This window comes from Sesamum indicum, linkage group LG6 (assembly GCF_000512975.1).
Source record: "Sesamum indicum cultivar Zhongzhi No. 13 linkage group LG6, S_indicum_v1.0, whole genome shotgun sequence".
In the NCBI taxonomy this organism is placed as follows: domain Eukaryota; kingdom Viridiplantae; phylum Streptophyta; class Magnoliopsida; order Lamiales; family Pedaliaceae; genus Sesamum; species Sesamum indicum.
Window position 1 is genome coordinate 19,953,351 of NC_026150.1, and position 16,959 is coordinate 19,970,309.

At 36.8% G+C, this 16,959-nt stretch overlaps 1 protein-coding gene across 1 annotated transcript; it reads left to right on the forward strand.

Moving 5' to 3' along the window:
- LOC105165194 (vacuolar protein sorting-associated protein 51 homolog) lies at nucleotides 5,455-15,791 on the forward strand. Its single transcript, XM_011084121.2, has 20 exons — nucleotides 5,455-5,885; nucleotides 7,047-7,186; nucleotides 7,454-7,508; nucleotides 7,621-7,728; nucleotides 8,076-8,174; nucleotides 8,329-8,406; nucleotides 9,210-9,287; nucleotides 9,526-9,681; nucleotides 10,016-10,116; nucleotides 10,232-10,299; nucleotides 11,548-11,621; nucleotides 11,747-11,813; nucleotides 12,157-12,275; nucleotides 13,217-13,480; nucleotides 13,577-13,669; nucleotides 14,087-14,158; nucleotides 14,245-14,295; nucleotides 14,503-14,733; nucleotides 14,816-14,992; nucleotides 15,225-15,791. The coding sequence occupies exons 1-20, from the start codon at nucleotides 5,694-5,696 to the stop codon at nucleotides 15,339-15,341; spliced, it is 2,340 nt and encodes a 779-aa protein (XP_011082423.1). The 5' UTR covers nucleotides 5,455-5,693; the 3' UTR covers nucleotides 15,342-15,791.

Here is a 16,959-nt window from a genome sequence, read left to right on the forward strand (position 1 = left end):
TGGGGGGGGGGGGGGGGGAGGCTCCTCCTTAGGCTGAGCCTAGTGAGCCTCTCTCTTGGGCCGGCCTTAAGGGAGCAGGCCTCCTTCTTGGGCTAAGCGCAACACCTTTGTACAGGCTACCTCTCTTCTAGACTTGTGGGCCTGACTTAGGCTTAGCATTTCTTATTGGGCCAATCATTCTTGGGTTATACCCATCATTCAGTCCTCCCCCCCCTCCCTAAGGAGGAAGGATGCCTCCTAAATCCTTAGAGTAGGAGCCTTTGTATCACCAGAAGAAGAGACCCGTCTGCCTCTATGAGGAAGGATGGTGTCTCCCAACTCTCTCGATAAGAGGTCCCAGTAACTTAGGGAAGGGAGGACTTGCCTTAATTAGTTTTGCGTCAGCCTTTCTGACTGGCCAGTGCAGCCTTTTAGCTTATTGGGAAATGGAGTTTCAGCTTTCTGGCAGGCTGATTCGACGGTTGCAATGACGGCAAGAGGTGCGTCCTTTAGGTAACCGCAGCACACATGCTCGGTAACCTACCTCCCACGTGTGTGGTAATCGTTCTTAGTGCAGTGGTTATTGGGGTCGTGGGTTAAAAACCCCTTCGTTAGCGGCCTTTTGATTTCTTCTCTCCTCCTCCTTCAAAAAGTCTTCTTCCAAGCATCAGGATTTCCTTCCAGCCTTCATCCTCCTCTGTAAGTATTTTTTCCTCCATTTTTTCAGAGCTTCTTCTCAGAAAAATGTCTTCTTCTAGTAAGTCAGTGCATTTTCTCAAAGAGACCTTTCTAAGCGATGATCCCTCGAAAGCAACTTCTAAGAGGACAGACCTTGTCCTGCCCTATTTTGGAAGGGGCCAGAGGAGAAGCCCGAGGTAGGCTACCGCCACCGCCCCCCCGTTTAATAGATGAGGATACAGACAAGGAGGAGGAGGAGAACGAAGGGGAGGGGTTTTCTCCTGAGGAAGGGAAGGTAAGGTCTCTGCTTGGAAAGGTAAGGACGCTAGAGGCCTCTTCTGCAGATGAGTCATCTCGGTCTCCTTTGGGAGACAGAGGGAGGTAGTCCCTCAAGTGGAAAAGGGAGTGGAGGAGAGGGTCCCTCAATCGCCAGCAGACTGGGGGCCCTCCACCTTGCGAACTTCCTCCATAAACCAGCTCCTCCGAAAGTACCATGTTTTGTCTGATTTTTTCGTGTATACTCCTTCCCCCATGAGTCGTCCTTTCTTCCCTCCCCCTAACTGTTTATGCTTCTTTACTGCACAATTGAGGTCAAGGCTTTGTTTTTCAGTTCCCCTCTTTTATTCTGAGGTTGAACATATTTTTCAAGTTCCTTTGAATCAATTGGTCTCGAACTCTTTTAAGATTTTGGCCGGTTTCTTTATAGTTCTTCGCTTTCATGATCATCCTATGACTGCCCACCTTTTTGCGAAGTGTTATCGCCTCAAGAAGGCGGAGAAGGCGTTCTTCTGCTTTGTGCCCCGCCAAGGAGTATCCTTCTTGCATCCTCCCCACACTCCAAAATATTGGAAGAAAAATTACTTCTTTGTTCTCCCTCCTCAAGCTTGGTCTTTTCCAAGGCAGTAGATCTTCGAGAGCCCTCCTCCTGCACATGTAGGACCGGAGGCCTTGTCCTTTTTGCTGAAAAAGTTGAATGTCTCCCCCTATGACTGTCGGTCTTTAATTGATGAGAAATTGTTAGGGCACTTCGGGCTAGCCCTTGTAATAGAGCCCTTGGGGAAACTTTGGGTATTTTATTATTTTTTTTGTTTCTGTCTGTCCCTGTCTTCCATTTTTTATGTTTTCTTGGAATGTCGATCCTTCTTGTTGATCTGTGTGTAGAGAACATAATGTTCAGCAAGTTGATGCGAGACCATGTGATGGGGGGTCGTTCTGGAGGGACCCCTACTCCCAAGTCTTCCAAGGGGGCCCTGCCTCCAGCGATTCAAGGGGCAAACGCCCCTCTTCCTCCTTCTCTACCGACCTAATGGTTGGGAGTTCCTCCAAGAAGCCCCGTACGGGTTCCATAGAGACGCTTCCTTCTTGCACTTGCTCCGTATCCCCTCCTACTCTATCTTCCAGGGAGGATATGGACACCCCTCCCAAGTCTTCCCGAGCACCTTCTTCTTGCCTTCACAGTCGCCACCTGCTTGATCAGGATAAGGGGAATGCCTCCTTCCCCTGGAAACAAACAGCTTTTGTCCCTTCTCTCAAAGGAAGAATTGGAAAGGATGGGGGACCTCTATATCTTCAAGTTACCTTCTTGTTTATGTCTCTGATAGGATTACATTTTATGCTTATCTCATGTGATATTTTTGACTTATTCTGTGACTAAAATGCTCTAATTAAATATTATTTTGCAGTATCAGTCTATTAAGGAAAAATAGAATGAAAAATGAAGAAAAGAGCCAAGATGGAAATTTGGATAGATTTGAAGAAACAACTAGGAGTGCCCACGCCTAACTGACAGATTTTTGTCTGGAAAAAAAAAGACTCAAACTCAAATTTTGGCAAGAATATGGAGCTGCTTTGACTGCCTTTTTTATGAATGAGGAACACCTTTTGCTGGAGAAGTTTATTTAGGATAATAGTTTTATTTCTTTTAATCTTTTAGTTCAATTAGGAATATACCTTTTTAATCTTAGTAGAATTAGGTAACTAGTTAGTATATATATGTGACGTAATTCACCATAAGGAGATCTTTGAATCTTTAATCTCTCATTCTTGGGAGATATTCTCTGCGTTTTTCTATTATTTTCTCTTCTCTTTTATTTGTTCTTCATTAGCATGCTAGGTTAGATCTTTTAATTTCAGTTAAAGACTTGGTGAATGTTTAATTCCAACAAGTCGTCAGATCTAATTTATGCTTTCTACTTTCATTCATATTGGTATTTGTGTTGTTCTTTGTGCTTTTATTATAAATAATCCGATTTATGAATGATAGATACCTTTATTCATTGTCAAGAATATTTGCCTAGCCAATTGAACTTGCAAATGCGTAAGTGTTTATTTAGTTCAATAACTAGTGGTAACATAGCATAATTGTTTATGTAGAAGTTTTCGATTATGTTGTGGGGAATGCACAATCTAACTTAAATAAATCATCATAGGAATTTATTGGTTAGAATTAGGCCTTTCTAGTTCTTAATGTTGTCGGTAGATTAAATCTTGATAACATTCCAAGGTTATTTACTGATTAGGGATTTAGTCAACGAACGTTCCTTGACTATCCATAAGGTATGGAAAGGTGAGGTCGTTAGGTCGTGCCAATGGTCATAACTAATTTATCTATCATGAATGATTTGTTATCTTTGTGTTTATGATCGACCGTGGAATTAAACATGATCCTTTCTTTTTTTAGAATACTCTTCTCTTATATTTACCTCTTCTAATTTTGTTAGCTTCTTAGTTTAATTTAGGTTTTATTTTTATTTTTCTTCACAATCAAAGCCCCCCCCCCCCAATTTTTTTATATTTGAATGAATTAATTTAAAATCAATCCTTATGAATTCGATTCTACTCATACTTTATTTTTTGTGGATTCGACGCTCATTAGTCTCGTGTCTTTGCTTGTGTATTTCCTTCTGTTGGGTATCCTCTTCTAATGAATTTTATTTTTTGTAGGCCGCTTCGGTTTATGAAGAACTCCCCTCTTGGTCTCAAGGGGCTCCACCTATCCCCCAAATGATGCCCAAAAGCAAAAATTAGAGGATAGGATAAAGCGCCTGGGAAACAAGAATGCCAAACTCAGGAAGACCAAGAAGGAGATGACGGACCACTGTCACATACCTGCATTACATGGTTGAGTTTCATTAACTAGGGTTATTTTTGTAATTTGTATGCCGTGTTGATTTAGTAGGTTTTGACCTTGGACCTTCCTTTTATTCTTCTTTCATTATTGGGATGATCTTGCCCTTCATCAAATGCAATTTGTTTCTCTTCCATCAACAGCCCCCAATTCTACGGGCATAGCTTGCCTTAAGGACTGCTTAGGTTGATGCCTATGTATTTTACTATTGAGACTATATTTGGATAGATAGATTTTCATTTGAAAAATATTTGGAGAATTTTTTTAAAAATAATTTTATATTATAAATTTTTTAAATTCATTATTACTTAAAAAAATATAATTTAGGGAGTGTTTGCAAACACTTTAGAAAAATACTTTTCAACTTCTGGCTCTCTAAAAGTACTTTTGAGGTTTTTGGGATGTCAGCCTCTGCTTTTGAAATGGCTAAAAAAAGCATTTTTAAACCAAAAACTAAAAGCACATTGGGGGTGCTTTTAGCTGTTTTCCCTTTTTTGTAAATAAATCCAACTTTATTTTTTTACTACTTTACTCTTATTATAATAATCTTAATTCAACTTTACTATTTTTAATTTTTTTTTAAATTATATGTTTAAAGTGGATATCAGAGTTTTCACATAATTTAAATTTTAACAATAATTAAATTTACACTTTCATATATTTAATATTTTAAGTTTTTTTTTATATTTTTTGTGCTATATCATCTAATTATATTATTTTGTGCACATATTATTATTTGATAATGAATAAAATAATTATTCTTGAATCATGTAAATTTAATTATTGTGTATGAATGAACAATTATATTACTTAGTGGGAGCATTATTAAATAAAAATTATGATTTTTTTTAAATAATTATTAGTGACAAACAACAAAGTGAAATAATAGGAAAAAATCTTTTTAACATATAGGAACAAAACAATCTTTTATCAATTACATATATTTAAGAAGTGATTTTTCTCCAAATTACTATCCAATTTAGCATTTATCTACTTTTAATATTCATTTTTAATATCTATTATGTTACGTATTTCTACGATGTTTTGTAATTATAGTAGATATGGTATATTTTGTAACCATAATTTTGGTGGTCTATAAATACCACCATGTATTTCATATGTGAAAGAAGCTTTTTGAGACAATAATAAAGTGATTTGGAATAAATACATATATTGTTTCTTTATATTTTATTAGAAGTGATAGGCCAATAAACTTATAATTTCTGTAAGTTTATAACATAAAAGAATTTGTTATGAATCCATTTTTTTTTAATTATCAAAGTATTTATTATAGGAACTAAGTAAAATAAATATATCATTGAAAATAAAAAAAAATAATAAGATATGGAGAGAATTAAAAATAATAATAAGATATGGAAAGAATAAAATCTTTTAAGATATTATTTGAATTGATAGATTTGGAACCATAATTTTGAATTCCTAATAAAAGAAAAATTGAAATTATTTAAATGATTCTAAATTTAAAGAATATCAAATCTTCTGACTCTAAATTTCAGATGACTGTTTGCAAAATTTTTACTTTTGGAAAAGTGATTTTTACAGAAAAAATTATAGTATAATCAAAAGTGGGTAGTGTTTTTAAAACAAGAGATGTATATATTCAGGCATACATATTATATATAATATTTTATAAATGTCGTAGTTTAGAATTCAAACAATGAAGCATTGATACACGGGGAGTGTGCATTGTTCGGAAACAGAGTACAAAATAATGGAGTGTAGCTGAGGAAAGACGAGAGTAATGACGTCGAATTGCTAACAAAAGCGAACTGACATCAAGCTGTTAGCTCGGCTGGTTCCAATCCCGTCAAATATATTCCTCACTTGAGCGCCCGCCGTTGGACGTTCGGATCCTTCACTCGCTTCGATCACGAGAGTTTTGGCAGACATGGAGGTAGAAGGAGGAGGAGTGCCGTTAGATGAGAAGGCAAGGAGAATGAGGGATCTGTTATCGAGTTTTTATTCTCCGGATCACGCTGCTTCTGCTGCATCGCTACCGCGAAACACTTCATCCAGATTTGCCACGCTCGATACCATCAATACCACCGCCTTCAACGCAGATCAGTACATGAATCTCCTCGTACGCTTCTCTATTTGGTTTCGAATTACATTGCCTCCATTATTGTCAATCTGATCTTTCTCTCTTTTTTCTTGGCTATTTGTTTTCTTAAGGCTTTGATTTCGAGACTTTAATAGTTGGCATTGTGGATATTTGGAACTTCGGCATGAATGCAAATCGTTTTGTCCTCGCTAATCATGGCCCTGTTTCCTGTCGTACGACGTCCCCTTGGTTTTTTGACAGGAAAACTATCGGGACGTAGTATGATAGGAAACAAGGCCATGATTCCTTTTATTTTGATTTATTCAACTTCAATTTTTTGATCCCGAAGACTTTCTGTCCGGGAAGCGTCCTTGAGAAGATGGCAGACTCATATCGTCTCCAGTTCATCCTCAATGAAATATCTCCCAGTTGACTGTGGAGGCTCGAAATTGGATGGGACATGTCAATTGTGCTCCGAAAGTAGCGCTGATTAAAATGTCGGTAGAAACTACGGAGTTTCTCCTACAAAAGAGAAAAATAGAATATGTTTATTTAGTCTTTTGGAGACATGGTTCCGTTGTTTTGGTATTGGAGTTCGAATAAGTTGCCAATATCTGGTGGTGCATCCAGTTCTGTCCATGCGAATTCTGTTGTTTAGTTATCTGTTGGAAACTCTCTTATAATAGTTAGATAATAGGTTGGATAGCGAGAACAGGTAATAAAGGTTAGTGAACTTAGCTCTAGCATGATAGAAATGTGTTTAGCTGAATGCTGTCAAGGAAAGTTTGTGTATTTTGTGTGAGGTTTCCTCACATGCAACAAAAGTCTTTTAGTGCCCGGACCTTATCAATTGCTTCATTTTCACTGAAAATAGGTTTAATTGAATCTCCATGCTGAACTTGGGATGAATGGCGTTTTGGAGGTATGAACAGAATACCAAAGTAATTGTTACACCGCAAATTATGTTACGAAATCCCCAGTAATGTATGACCCATGTTCTTTTCTGGTTGTTTGGAGATGAAAAACTTTTGGAACATATTTTTTTTCTGTTTTGTTTACTTGACGATTGTCCATTCTGTCTGTGATTGGCTTCTTCCCTCACTCATTAATAATAATCAACTCCCCTGAATTCATTAAGAAAGTTTGAACTTCCATATGCATAAATTCTCTTAATTTATTGGTTTCTGAATGATTGTCTAGGTACAAAAGTCCAATGTGGAGGGACTTCTTCAGAAGCATGTTGAGATGGCTGCTGAGATAAAAAATCTCGACACTGACCTTCAAATGTTGGTGTATGAGAATTACAACAAATTCATCAGTGCAACAGATACAATAAAAAGGTAAATTTTCTTGTTGCAATTGCGTGTTTTGGCTGCATAAATCTGTGTATTGGATTAATGTTGTGGCTGCACAAATCTACTTGGCTTGTATGTACTATTTGAAGTTTCAGATTTGTAGAGGGCTGATCTTGATTATCTCCTCGTCTTGTGAATGTCGAATAGGCACCACCACAATTCTGTTTTCACTTATACTAAGTTAAAGTTTTATGAATATCATCTGCGTGGTAATCCCTTTTAGTTGCAATTAATCACTTTCCCTGTTTCTAGGATGAAAAATAATATTGTTGGCATGGAAACAAATATGGAACAGCTCCTGGAAAAGGTGTTTGGTACAGAATCATTTTGGTTACTGTCAAATGATATTTCAGAATTTCAAACTGAGGTGGAAAAGAACAATACCTGCTGAAACTCAAGTCTGCTTTTAATTTTTCCAGATAACATCTGTGCAATCGAGGAGTGATGGGGTCAACACTTCTCTTTTTGAGAGGAGAGAACATATAGAGAAGTTGCACCGCACGCGCAATCTTCTGCGAAAGGTTCAGGTACTAGAATGATGCATGAATCCTTTATTTTCGTCATTCACACACATCCTGCTATGGAGTGGCCTGCTATAGATCTTCAGAAAATAAAAGGAGGGTGGTTTTTGTGAAAAAGGGCACCATGGTTGATTTACTTATAGCCACCAGGTTGCTCTTTGTGTCATGTGGCAAGACTGGACATCAATTAAATATATTAAAGGAATAAACATTTATCATTTTGAGAGTTGTTGATTGATTAATTTGATTGCTGTGTCGGATGTGAATTCGTTTTTGTTTTTAATCCCATTTCTAATATACCCTGAAGTTTGGTTAAGTATGAGTTACACATTCATTATCTTTTGTTAGAGCAGTTCATTTATGATTTACCTACAAGACTTGACAAGTGTATCAAATCAGAAGCCTATGCTGAAGCTGTCAAGTTGTACACTGGAGCTACGCCAATTTTCAAGGTTTATCTTCTTACCTCATCTATGAGAGCCCGGAATTATCTGTACAACTCCAATCTATTTATGCCTGCTTTCATTCTAAAAGCTAAAAATTGACGAACTCTCTGTTCCATCTGCTCTGTCCTGTCACTTAACCATTTCTTCTTACTGTTATCAGGCATACGGAGATTCTTCCTTTCAAGACTGTAAGCGAGCTTCCGAAGAGGCAGTGACTATAATCATAAAAAAATTGCAGGCATGGTGTCTCTTCTTTTACTTGATTGTCTTCACACTTGAATTGAAGTTTCTAAATTTTTAATCCTTACGGAGGACAACAATAGTTTGTCCGCATCATAGAGTCTAAATTGTTATTTACAGTGGTGGCTATGACATTTGGTTATGATTCGCAACTGGTAATGTGGACAATGTTATTGCCAGTTACAGAATCCTGGCTGTCAAGGAATAGAAGAGGAAAATGACCATGTATATCTCACTTAAAGAAGTTGAGATCAACTGAAAGATAGTATATGTTCCACCAGTTCATATCAGTCCCTGTCATGGTAAGAAAGAAATAGGTCTGGAAGAATAATTTCAGAAGGTATATAATTCATCTTTTCACTTCACAGAAACCAAAAACACAAATTTAATAAACAAATTCCCCTGAATCTTGATCACTTCCACTAATGATTGATCACATCCAACTTCTTCACTCTCCGAAGACCTTAATATAATTAGCTAATATAGCGGGGAAACCACACAATCTCCTGAGTCTCATCACTAATTCTGTGCTCTAGCCAAGAGATGTTAGAGTTCTTCCCAGAAACCTTGGAAGTTTGCACGCACCCAGGAAGACACTTTACTGCAGGATATCTTTGTGGAGAAAAGAATATTGAACCAATCTAGAAATTACAGAACAACTCATGAGCTGGGTGAAAATAATGCTCATATATTTTATGCTGAAGACTTCTTTCTCCCTCATTCTTTTCTTTGTTTGTGTGCATGCCACATGTTGGTGCCATGTGGAGGGAATTCCGTTTTCAATTTTAAGTATTATTTCAGGGGAAGGTTTTCTCAGATTCTGAGTCAATTCAATCAAGAGCTGAGGCTGTCATGCTTCTTAAGCAGTTGGATTTCCCGGTTCGTATCTCTAGCTTTTTGTTTCTTGATGACATATTCCAATGCATCTATCTGCTATGCATTATAAACTTAATATAGAAAAATCTGATTGTGAATATAGGTTTTGTTGTGGGACTTTTTAGTTATGGTGTTTAATTAATTTGCAGTTGTGGAGAAAAATATTTGAATATTGAATGTTAATTTGCTTTGTCAATAGTACTTTGTTGATAGTTGATAGTTTTCTCCTTCTGTTGAATAGGTTGAAAATCTGAAGGTTAAGTTGTATGAGAAGTTGGAACAGTTCCTTGTGGACCTCAATCTTGAATCTAAGGAATTAACAAGAGCGTCAGTTGATGTTAACAAGTCCCCTAAGCAGGAAAGTGTTCCACATTCACCTTCTGCTTTTGCACATGAGGTGAGAAAGGTGATGGCATCTTGTATTTGGTTTTCACATGCTTAAAAGTTTTGGACGAATAGTTGTGACACAGTTGGGTGGATGTGAAATAAGAAAATGGATGCATGAGATACATCTGATATAAGCACCTGGGTACATACATAGAAGTAAAAAAGAGTAAGCATGCGAACATGTTGGAAGTTCATTCTTACCTCGTGGCACTTGAATTATTTTTCACCTGTTCGTCAGAGGATTAGATACCAAAAAGGCAAAAAGTTATAGATAAAGTATTTTTCCTGGCTTATGTTGTGCTTCAAGTATTACCATTTAATTGCTAAGCATTACCTTGTTTCAGGCTTCAATTCGTGAATTTGCAAAAGCTGTTTGGGCTTATAAAGTTATATTCTTGCATTCAGAACCACAGCTATCTAAACTTGCACAAGACCTTGTTAAGAAGTATGGCTACTTTTATAACCAGTTTCATTTTGGTATATCATTTTTTCCGTGTGACAAAATTTGGTAAATTCTTATTTTTCTCTTGAATTAACATCTGATGTTGCCTAAAACATAGGCACTTCGAAGCCACTCATTTACGAATTATGAAGCAAGTTAACTCTGGTGATCTTCTGGCAATGCTTCGTAAGTTACCTCTGCCACAGTATGTCATTATTGATCATGATCTTCAAAACTGCTAGTTTCCAGTATTTCTTAAAGTTATAGCTTTGCATCTTTTCATTTTGCTTGCATATGCAGCAAGATTAAGCAGTCCTGGCAGCTGTTGGTTCATTTGATGTACTGTGAATAGCATTAAAGGAGGGTTTTGAAGATTATACCTGTAGATTGTGTCAATGTTGTCTTGAAAAATCTCTTAAGAAGATGTGAGGGACACAAAATCAAGATATACCTCATAGAGGATTTTAGATGTTCTGAATATGCTTAAAGTATGAAGGCCTTGATGTATGGAATTGCATTCTTTGAAGGAAAAAACCATTATGTGTTATTAACTTGACTTGACTATCTCGTAAAGATCATCTATCGGCATATAGATATCGGCTTAAGTGGGCTCTATATATGTTGACTCCCTGCTTTTCAGAGGCTAAGGAGGTTAACTGAAGGAGCTAACATTACTTTGCTTTTGAACACGGGTTTTGTCATCTTATGTCATGGAAATAACCAGCTCCCTATTTCCAAGTCTGGTGGTTCCATCTATGCCTTTTCGTTTATTATTATTTCTGGATGTTGATAATATCCATAAATTTGGCAGTACCTCAGAATGTTTTAGCCTCATAAGGGCAAGGTTCAAACAAGAAGGGCTAGTTTGGATGCATAGGCACCTATGCATAATCTGCAAAACCTTAGGATAAGGGAAGTTTGAAACAGTTATCTGCTCACTTTGGCTTCTCTGGTTCTTCAAAATGAGTAATCTCAAATTAACCTACACTCAGGAAGTTGAAAATGAGCTAGATTTGAAGATTCCCCTTTTGCTTTATTCTCAAATGTATTTCTTGCTTGCATATTTCCAGATTCTAGGATACATCTAGAAATATTGAATAGTTCTGTGCTATCTTTCTTTTCTTCATGCATCACACAGCAGTCTTTCATCCATACTATACCCAATCATTGAATGATTACAAGAAGCATTGCACATCATCATATTTTAATGAAGATGATTCAAAGGTGACAACTTCTTCATTTCTTGTCTCAGCCCAACTATTTGAATGATCATTTGTTATACGCATGGAAAAATAAGTTGAGTACTTTTTAGTGACAACTGTGGGAGCCCTCTGTCTTACTTTCTATGCATGGCTAGAGTAATGGATACCAATTCCGTGGTATTTAGTTTCAAGTTTTGAACTTGATAAAATTCTTGCTTTTTATATCTTCCAGGACTTATTTGGACTGATGTGCTTCTTATGGAGGAAGTGCTACCTGAAGCTTCCCTGCCTGACTGTGCTTTGGAGGTAATGATGTCTATGCTTAATCTAGAGTATACAAAAATATAATTCTTAGTGCATCCATTCATCTGTTGCATTAGCAATTACATTTGTTATGAATGGTAAGCTTATAAATTGTCTTGTTTTTTCAGTATGCTCATGTTGCTGTCAGAGATTATATTTCCAGCTCCTTTGGTCGTCTTTTAAGATATATTTCAGGTTAGTAATGTTTCAATATATAGCAAATCTAATTCAATTTTTGGGATATACTAGTTTGACGCCATAAGTGTTCACATAATTGTTTCTTGAACATTTGATGCCATATGAACTCTTTTGGGTGCTTATGACAATGTTCTTTGTTTCTCTCTTCAACATATATCTTAACATCTCCAAATTGACCGCTAATAGTTAAACTATAAAAGACTTTTAATCCAATGAAATCAATTCTTAGGTACGAGAATTATATATTGTGGAACGTATAAAGCATTTAGTAGTTCAAGATTACGAACTTGTCAAGTTTTAGTCACGAGTGCTCACTGGTAGCTGCTTCTTTATCTGTCAGATTCGCTTATGACTGCCCAATTTACACCAAAAGAAGGAATAGAGGAAGAATATTCTTTGCAGACAGCTCTTGATGCCGGCAAAAAGGCAGTGACACAAGGCAGTACGGACGCCTTACTGGTAAAGATAAAGGACCGGGCAAAGTATTCTTATGTTATTGTCCCCCTTCCGCGTTCTCTTTATATAAAATTTCTCTGTGGCGTCGTATTCTCCCCCTCTTTCTTTTATGCCTCTCTCTCTCTCTATGCGTGTACATATATCCTTTCTGGTAGGGCTTGTGGTTACTAGTGGAACTTTTTGCACGCAAGTGAAAATGTCCATCCCTTTTGAACCTGAAAAGGTCATTTGGGATATACACCATTTATTATTTTTTAATAAAACTTGTGAAAGATGCAATATGTGTTGATGACAAAAAAAAAGTGGCAGGCTTTGCATCTGTAAACCCCAAATACGTATATGGACTGCTGTGTGTTTTCTCTTAAATCCCACCTTACTGTCAGCCTTATGATTTTATGATGTTTCACTATCTTTCACCTTTGCCTTAATATCAACTCATACTCACCAAACTACTCTCAGATTCTGAGATTTATATAAATGTTTGAGATAATGAATTCAAAAAATGGAAATAGTACAATGTACTTCTAAAAGCTTGGACAACTATTCAATTCAAATTGGCAGCAGGTAATCAATCTGAATAAAACTTTCTACTCTCTGTTTCCAAGATGTCCCATTCCTTGAAATTTGTGTCAAATGTAAAGGATCAAGGGTATCTGGTATTATAGATGAATCTTTCAAATATATAATCATAATATAACCATATCTTTGTGGGCTAACACGAGAGAGTTTAGGAGCCTATATCATTAATGGCTCAAAGGCTGCAGGTGCTGTAAAGGCATTCGTTAACCCATTGTTTTGCTGAATTAATTTATGCACCACTGGATTGATCTAGTATCAACATCTGATCACATGGAAAAAGAATATGATCACCCTGTCCAACTATAGGTGATGAATGTCACCATAGAATTGCTGCTTCATTTTAATTGTATCCTTGTGGATCACAGGATTTCCGTCAGCTTCTTGATCAAGAGACCGAATTATTATTCAGGTTGAGAGACTTAACAATTGATTGGGTCCAAGAAGGGTTCCGAGATTTTTTCAAGAAGCTTGATGGCTATTTCCTCTTGCTCTCTGGAAAGGGTAATACAACAAGTGAAGATGTGAATTTGATAGAGATGCCAGGCGACAAAATTGCTTCTGGGCTTGTTCTTGTGCTGGCTCAATTTTCTATTTTTGTTGAACAAAGTGCCATCCCTAGAATAACCGAGGCAAGTATCAACTAAGAGTCCTTTTATTTCCTGTCTCTAAATCTAAATGAGCGTGTATAGGTCGGGGACTCATGACAGTCCTAGTCAAAATTTCAGGAACTAGCTACTTTTTCTTCTGGTGGTGGGGTTCGTGACTATGGACATATATGTCCTATCTTTCGGTCTTCTGGTGAAACTTTCTTGCACCTTGTGAGCTTTCTGATCTAAATCTTAAGCAGCAATAGATATTTTGCATTTGACATAATTTGTATCTCTGAAAATCTCTATGCGAATCAAGTGCTCTGGTAATGAGGAAATTCTAATGAGGCTTTCAATCTCATCATATTTCTTATTGAAATGCTTTAATATATTAACTTTGAGCTAGAATGGAGTGTACTTGCTTTTGACTGTTAAATATATTGTTTCGCCCTGCAGTATATTCCTTTGTTCTATCTATTAATGTTGGTGGTGCTACACAAATTTTGATGAAATTTCAAACTGTTTCTCAAGGCTGGATAATGTTCTTGCCCATTATACAGATTGTCACGATAAATTCTTGGACTCATTCATGTCTGAATTATTTGCTGATTACCAATATTTCTTATTACACATTACTGTCTGTTTCAGTACATAAAGATGAGAACCCAGAAAATCTCAGTTCTCCTAAAGAAGAGGTTCACGGCCCCAAACTGGGTCAAGGTGTGAAGCTTCTTTAAACTGTGACTTGCTTTCTTTTCTCCTTACTTTAGTGCTCTGAATATTTTATTTCTCACCTGTTTTTGTAGCACAAAGAGCCCAGAGAAGTGCATATGTTTGTAGATATGCTTCTTCAGGAGGTAATTGATCCAACTGCTTTGGAATGCTGTTGTTACTTCTTGTAATCTGTGGTCGAATCATTTCATGCCATTGTTACGAGAGTCTGATATAGTTATCGGAACCCTTGTTCCTTGTTGATCCAGTTTGATTATCTTTGTACTTCAGATTTTGTACGAATTAATGAATGATTGAGAAACTAAAGTATTTTGGTCGATTTCATTCATTAGTTCAAAGAAATAGGAACTGAAGTGAAGCAACTTTTGCCCCAAAGTCTCCATCATAAACATCGCCGTACCAACAGCAATGGAAGTACAGCATCCTCACGCAGTAGTACTTTGAGGGATGATAAACTGATCCGGTCGAATATTCAGAAGGCCAGAAGCCAGCTTCTAGAGAGCCATCTAGCCAAATTGTTTAAGCAGAAGATGGAGATCTTCACAAAGCTTGAGCACACACAGGTGGGACACTTTTGCTTGAGAGAAGTAAGGCGTTTCATTATTCTGTGAAAAAGTGAGATATGAAATTTCTTTTAATTTGCAGGAATCTGTCATAACAACGATAGTGAAACTTTCATTAAAGAGTTTACAAGAGCTTGTGCGACTCCAAACATTTAACCGCAGCGGATTCCAGCAAATTCAATTGGACATTCACTTTTTGAAGGCTACTATAAAGGATATAGCTGAGGACGAAGCTGCTGTTGATTTCTTGCTTGATGAGGTAAGAAAGTGCCCGCCTTGGGGAATTTGAACCATGTACTTACTCTATTAGCAATCTTTTCTGTCTTAAACCATTCTCAAATTATCTGGGAAATTAAAGAGTTTCCATTAATCAAAAAACTATCATTTCTCAGTTAAGACAACGATTCTTGAGAAGCAGAAAAACTGCCAAATTCTTATGAATTTGAATTTTGCAACAGAAATGAGAATTATCTTGTGCTTTAATTGACCAGGTTATAGTAAGTACCGCAGAGCGTTGCCTTGATCCGATTCCCCTGGAACCTCCCGTCTTGGACAGATTAGTGCAAGCAAAGTTGCCCAAGACGTCTGAGCAAAACCAAGATTCTTGAGATGAAAGGTCAAATTAGGGAAGTATGCATGATATCTGTCGCTTAACCATGGGCAAACTGTTGTTTGGGTGCTACGTCTTCTCAGGTTTCACTGTATTTGTATCTGAGTCGGAGCTTAAAACATCCATAGCTCAATGTGGACTTGTTTAGTGACCTATTCAAACATTTCAGCATCTGGAGTCATGTCACATTTTCATAGTTGGAGCCATGGTGACATACTTCGGTTGGCTTATTATTTCCTGCCTGGTTGCAGGATTTGTTATAAATTGACTGTTAGATTTAATTGGTGGGTTTCTGGCGTTAAGAGTGACCATAACGGAATGTTTTGTACACGGGAAAATATACAACATCACAGTTCCATCCATTTTTTGTAGGCCTATTGCTCTGTATTTCAAGTGATGCCTTCTATGTTGTAACGGATTTACTTCTATAGCTCAAACTGATCATATCATCTGGACTCTTTATTGCAATCTTTTTTGTTGCTTTAAGTCGATACCAATCTTTCGCCTGGCCATTTAGTTTGCCGTTACCTGCTAAAAAATCGGCTTGTATAGTCGTATGTGATATGTCGGAGAAGCTGGGCTTGGCTGGGAATGCTTCGATTCCGACATCAAATCGTTGCTTTTTTCTAATTTAGTTGTCATTTTCTTGTCAAAAATTAACCCTTTTAGAATTGTAAACTCCAACAAAATCATATAACAAGGTGTCCACGGGCTCTAGTGGGACGTCCCCCAACTCCATTTGTTAATATACTTTGTAGAACAGGACATCCGCAGAGCTGCTTGAATACACAAAAGTATGTTAAACAGTATAATTAGCTATTTTGGGATAAATAACAAGCACATCATTATAAGGAAAATGAGAAGAAAGCCACTATTGTTGTTAATAAAATTGAATTTTTAGGAATTCTTTTTGACAAAGCATGTATTGAGTTACAAGACCATATTATGGAGAAAAATTCACAATTTTCAAGACGTACTCAAAGACAACAAGCATTTGCAGAGCTTCTTGGTAGTTGTTAATTTTGCAAGTATCTTTATTAAAGATCTTGCAAGGTACAGAAAGGATTTCCGACCCCTTTTGAAAAAAACAAAAAGTTCAAAATGGAAGTAGGAAGGAATCCACACTCAAAGAGTTCGCGAGCTGAAACAGGTTTGCAGTAACCTACCCAAGCTTGCTATCCCACAGGATGGGATAAATGGTAGCCCACACGGATGCCAATGACTATGATGCGCAACAGTGCTCATGAAAAAGACTAATATAGGAGAAGAACCTTGTAGATACACAGGAGGGTTGTTATCAGAACAACAGGCCCAAGTTTGGCACATTAACGAAAAAGAGTTCTTTGTAGTCTGGAAGGTTTTTAACAAATGGCCTTTGTTTCTAGTTGCTAAAGAATTCACTTTAAAAGTAGATTATACTAATTTAAAGCTTTGTTGAAAAGTAAATTAGAATCTAACATTGAGAAAACACGTATTATCATATGGCAAGTTGAATACCAATATTATTATTATAATTTTTTGTTAGGAAATCTGTAAAATCTCATAAGAACGTTCTTGCAAATTTCCTAACAAAAAATGGAGGCATTTGAAGCAAACTCCATCATTTTGAGACTCAG

Excerpts from the sequence above, each read along its gene's own strand:
- LOC105165194 (XM_011084121.2), top strand. The coding sequence starts at position 5,694 with ATGGAGGTAGAAGGAGGAGGAGTGCCGTTAGATGAGAAGGCAAGGAGA. Across the intron at positions 9,682-10,015 it reads CTTCTGCTTTTGCACATGAG|GCTTCAATTCGTGAATTTGC; the intron begins GTGAGAAAGGTG and ends ACCTTGTTTCAG. Across the intron at positions 14,734-14,815 it reads CAAAGCTTGAGCACACACAG|GAATCTGTCATAACAACGAT; the intron begins GTGGGACACTTT and ends TTTAATTTGCAG.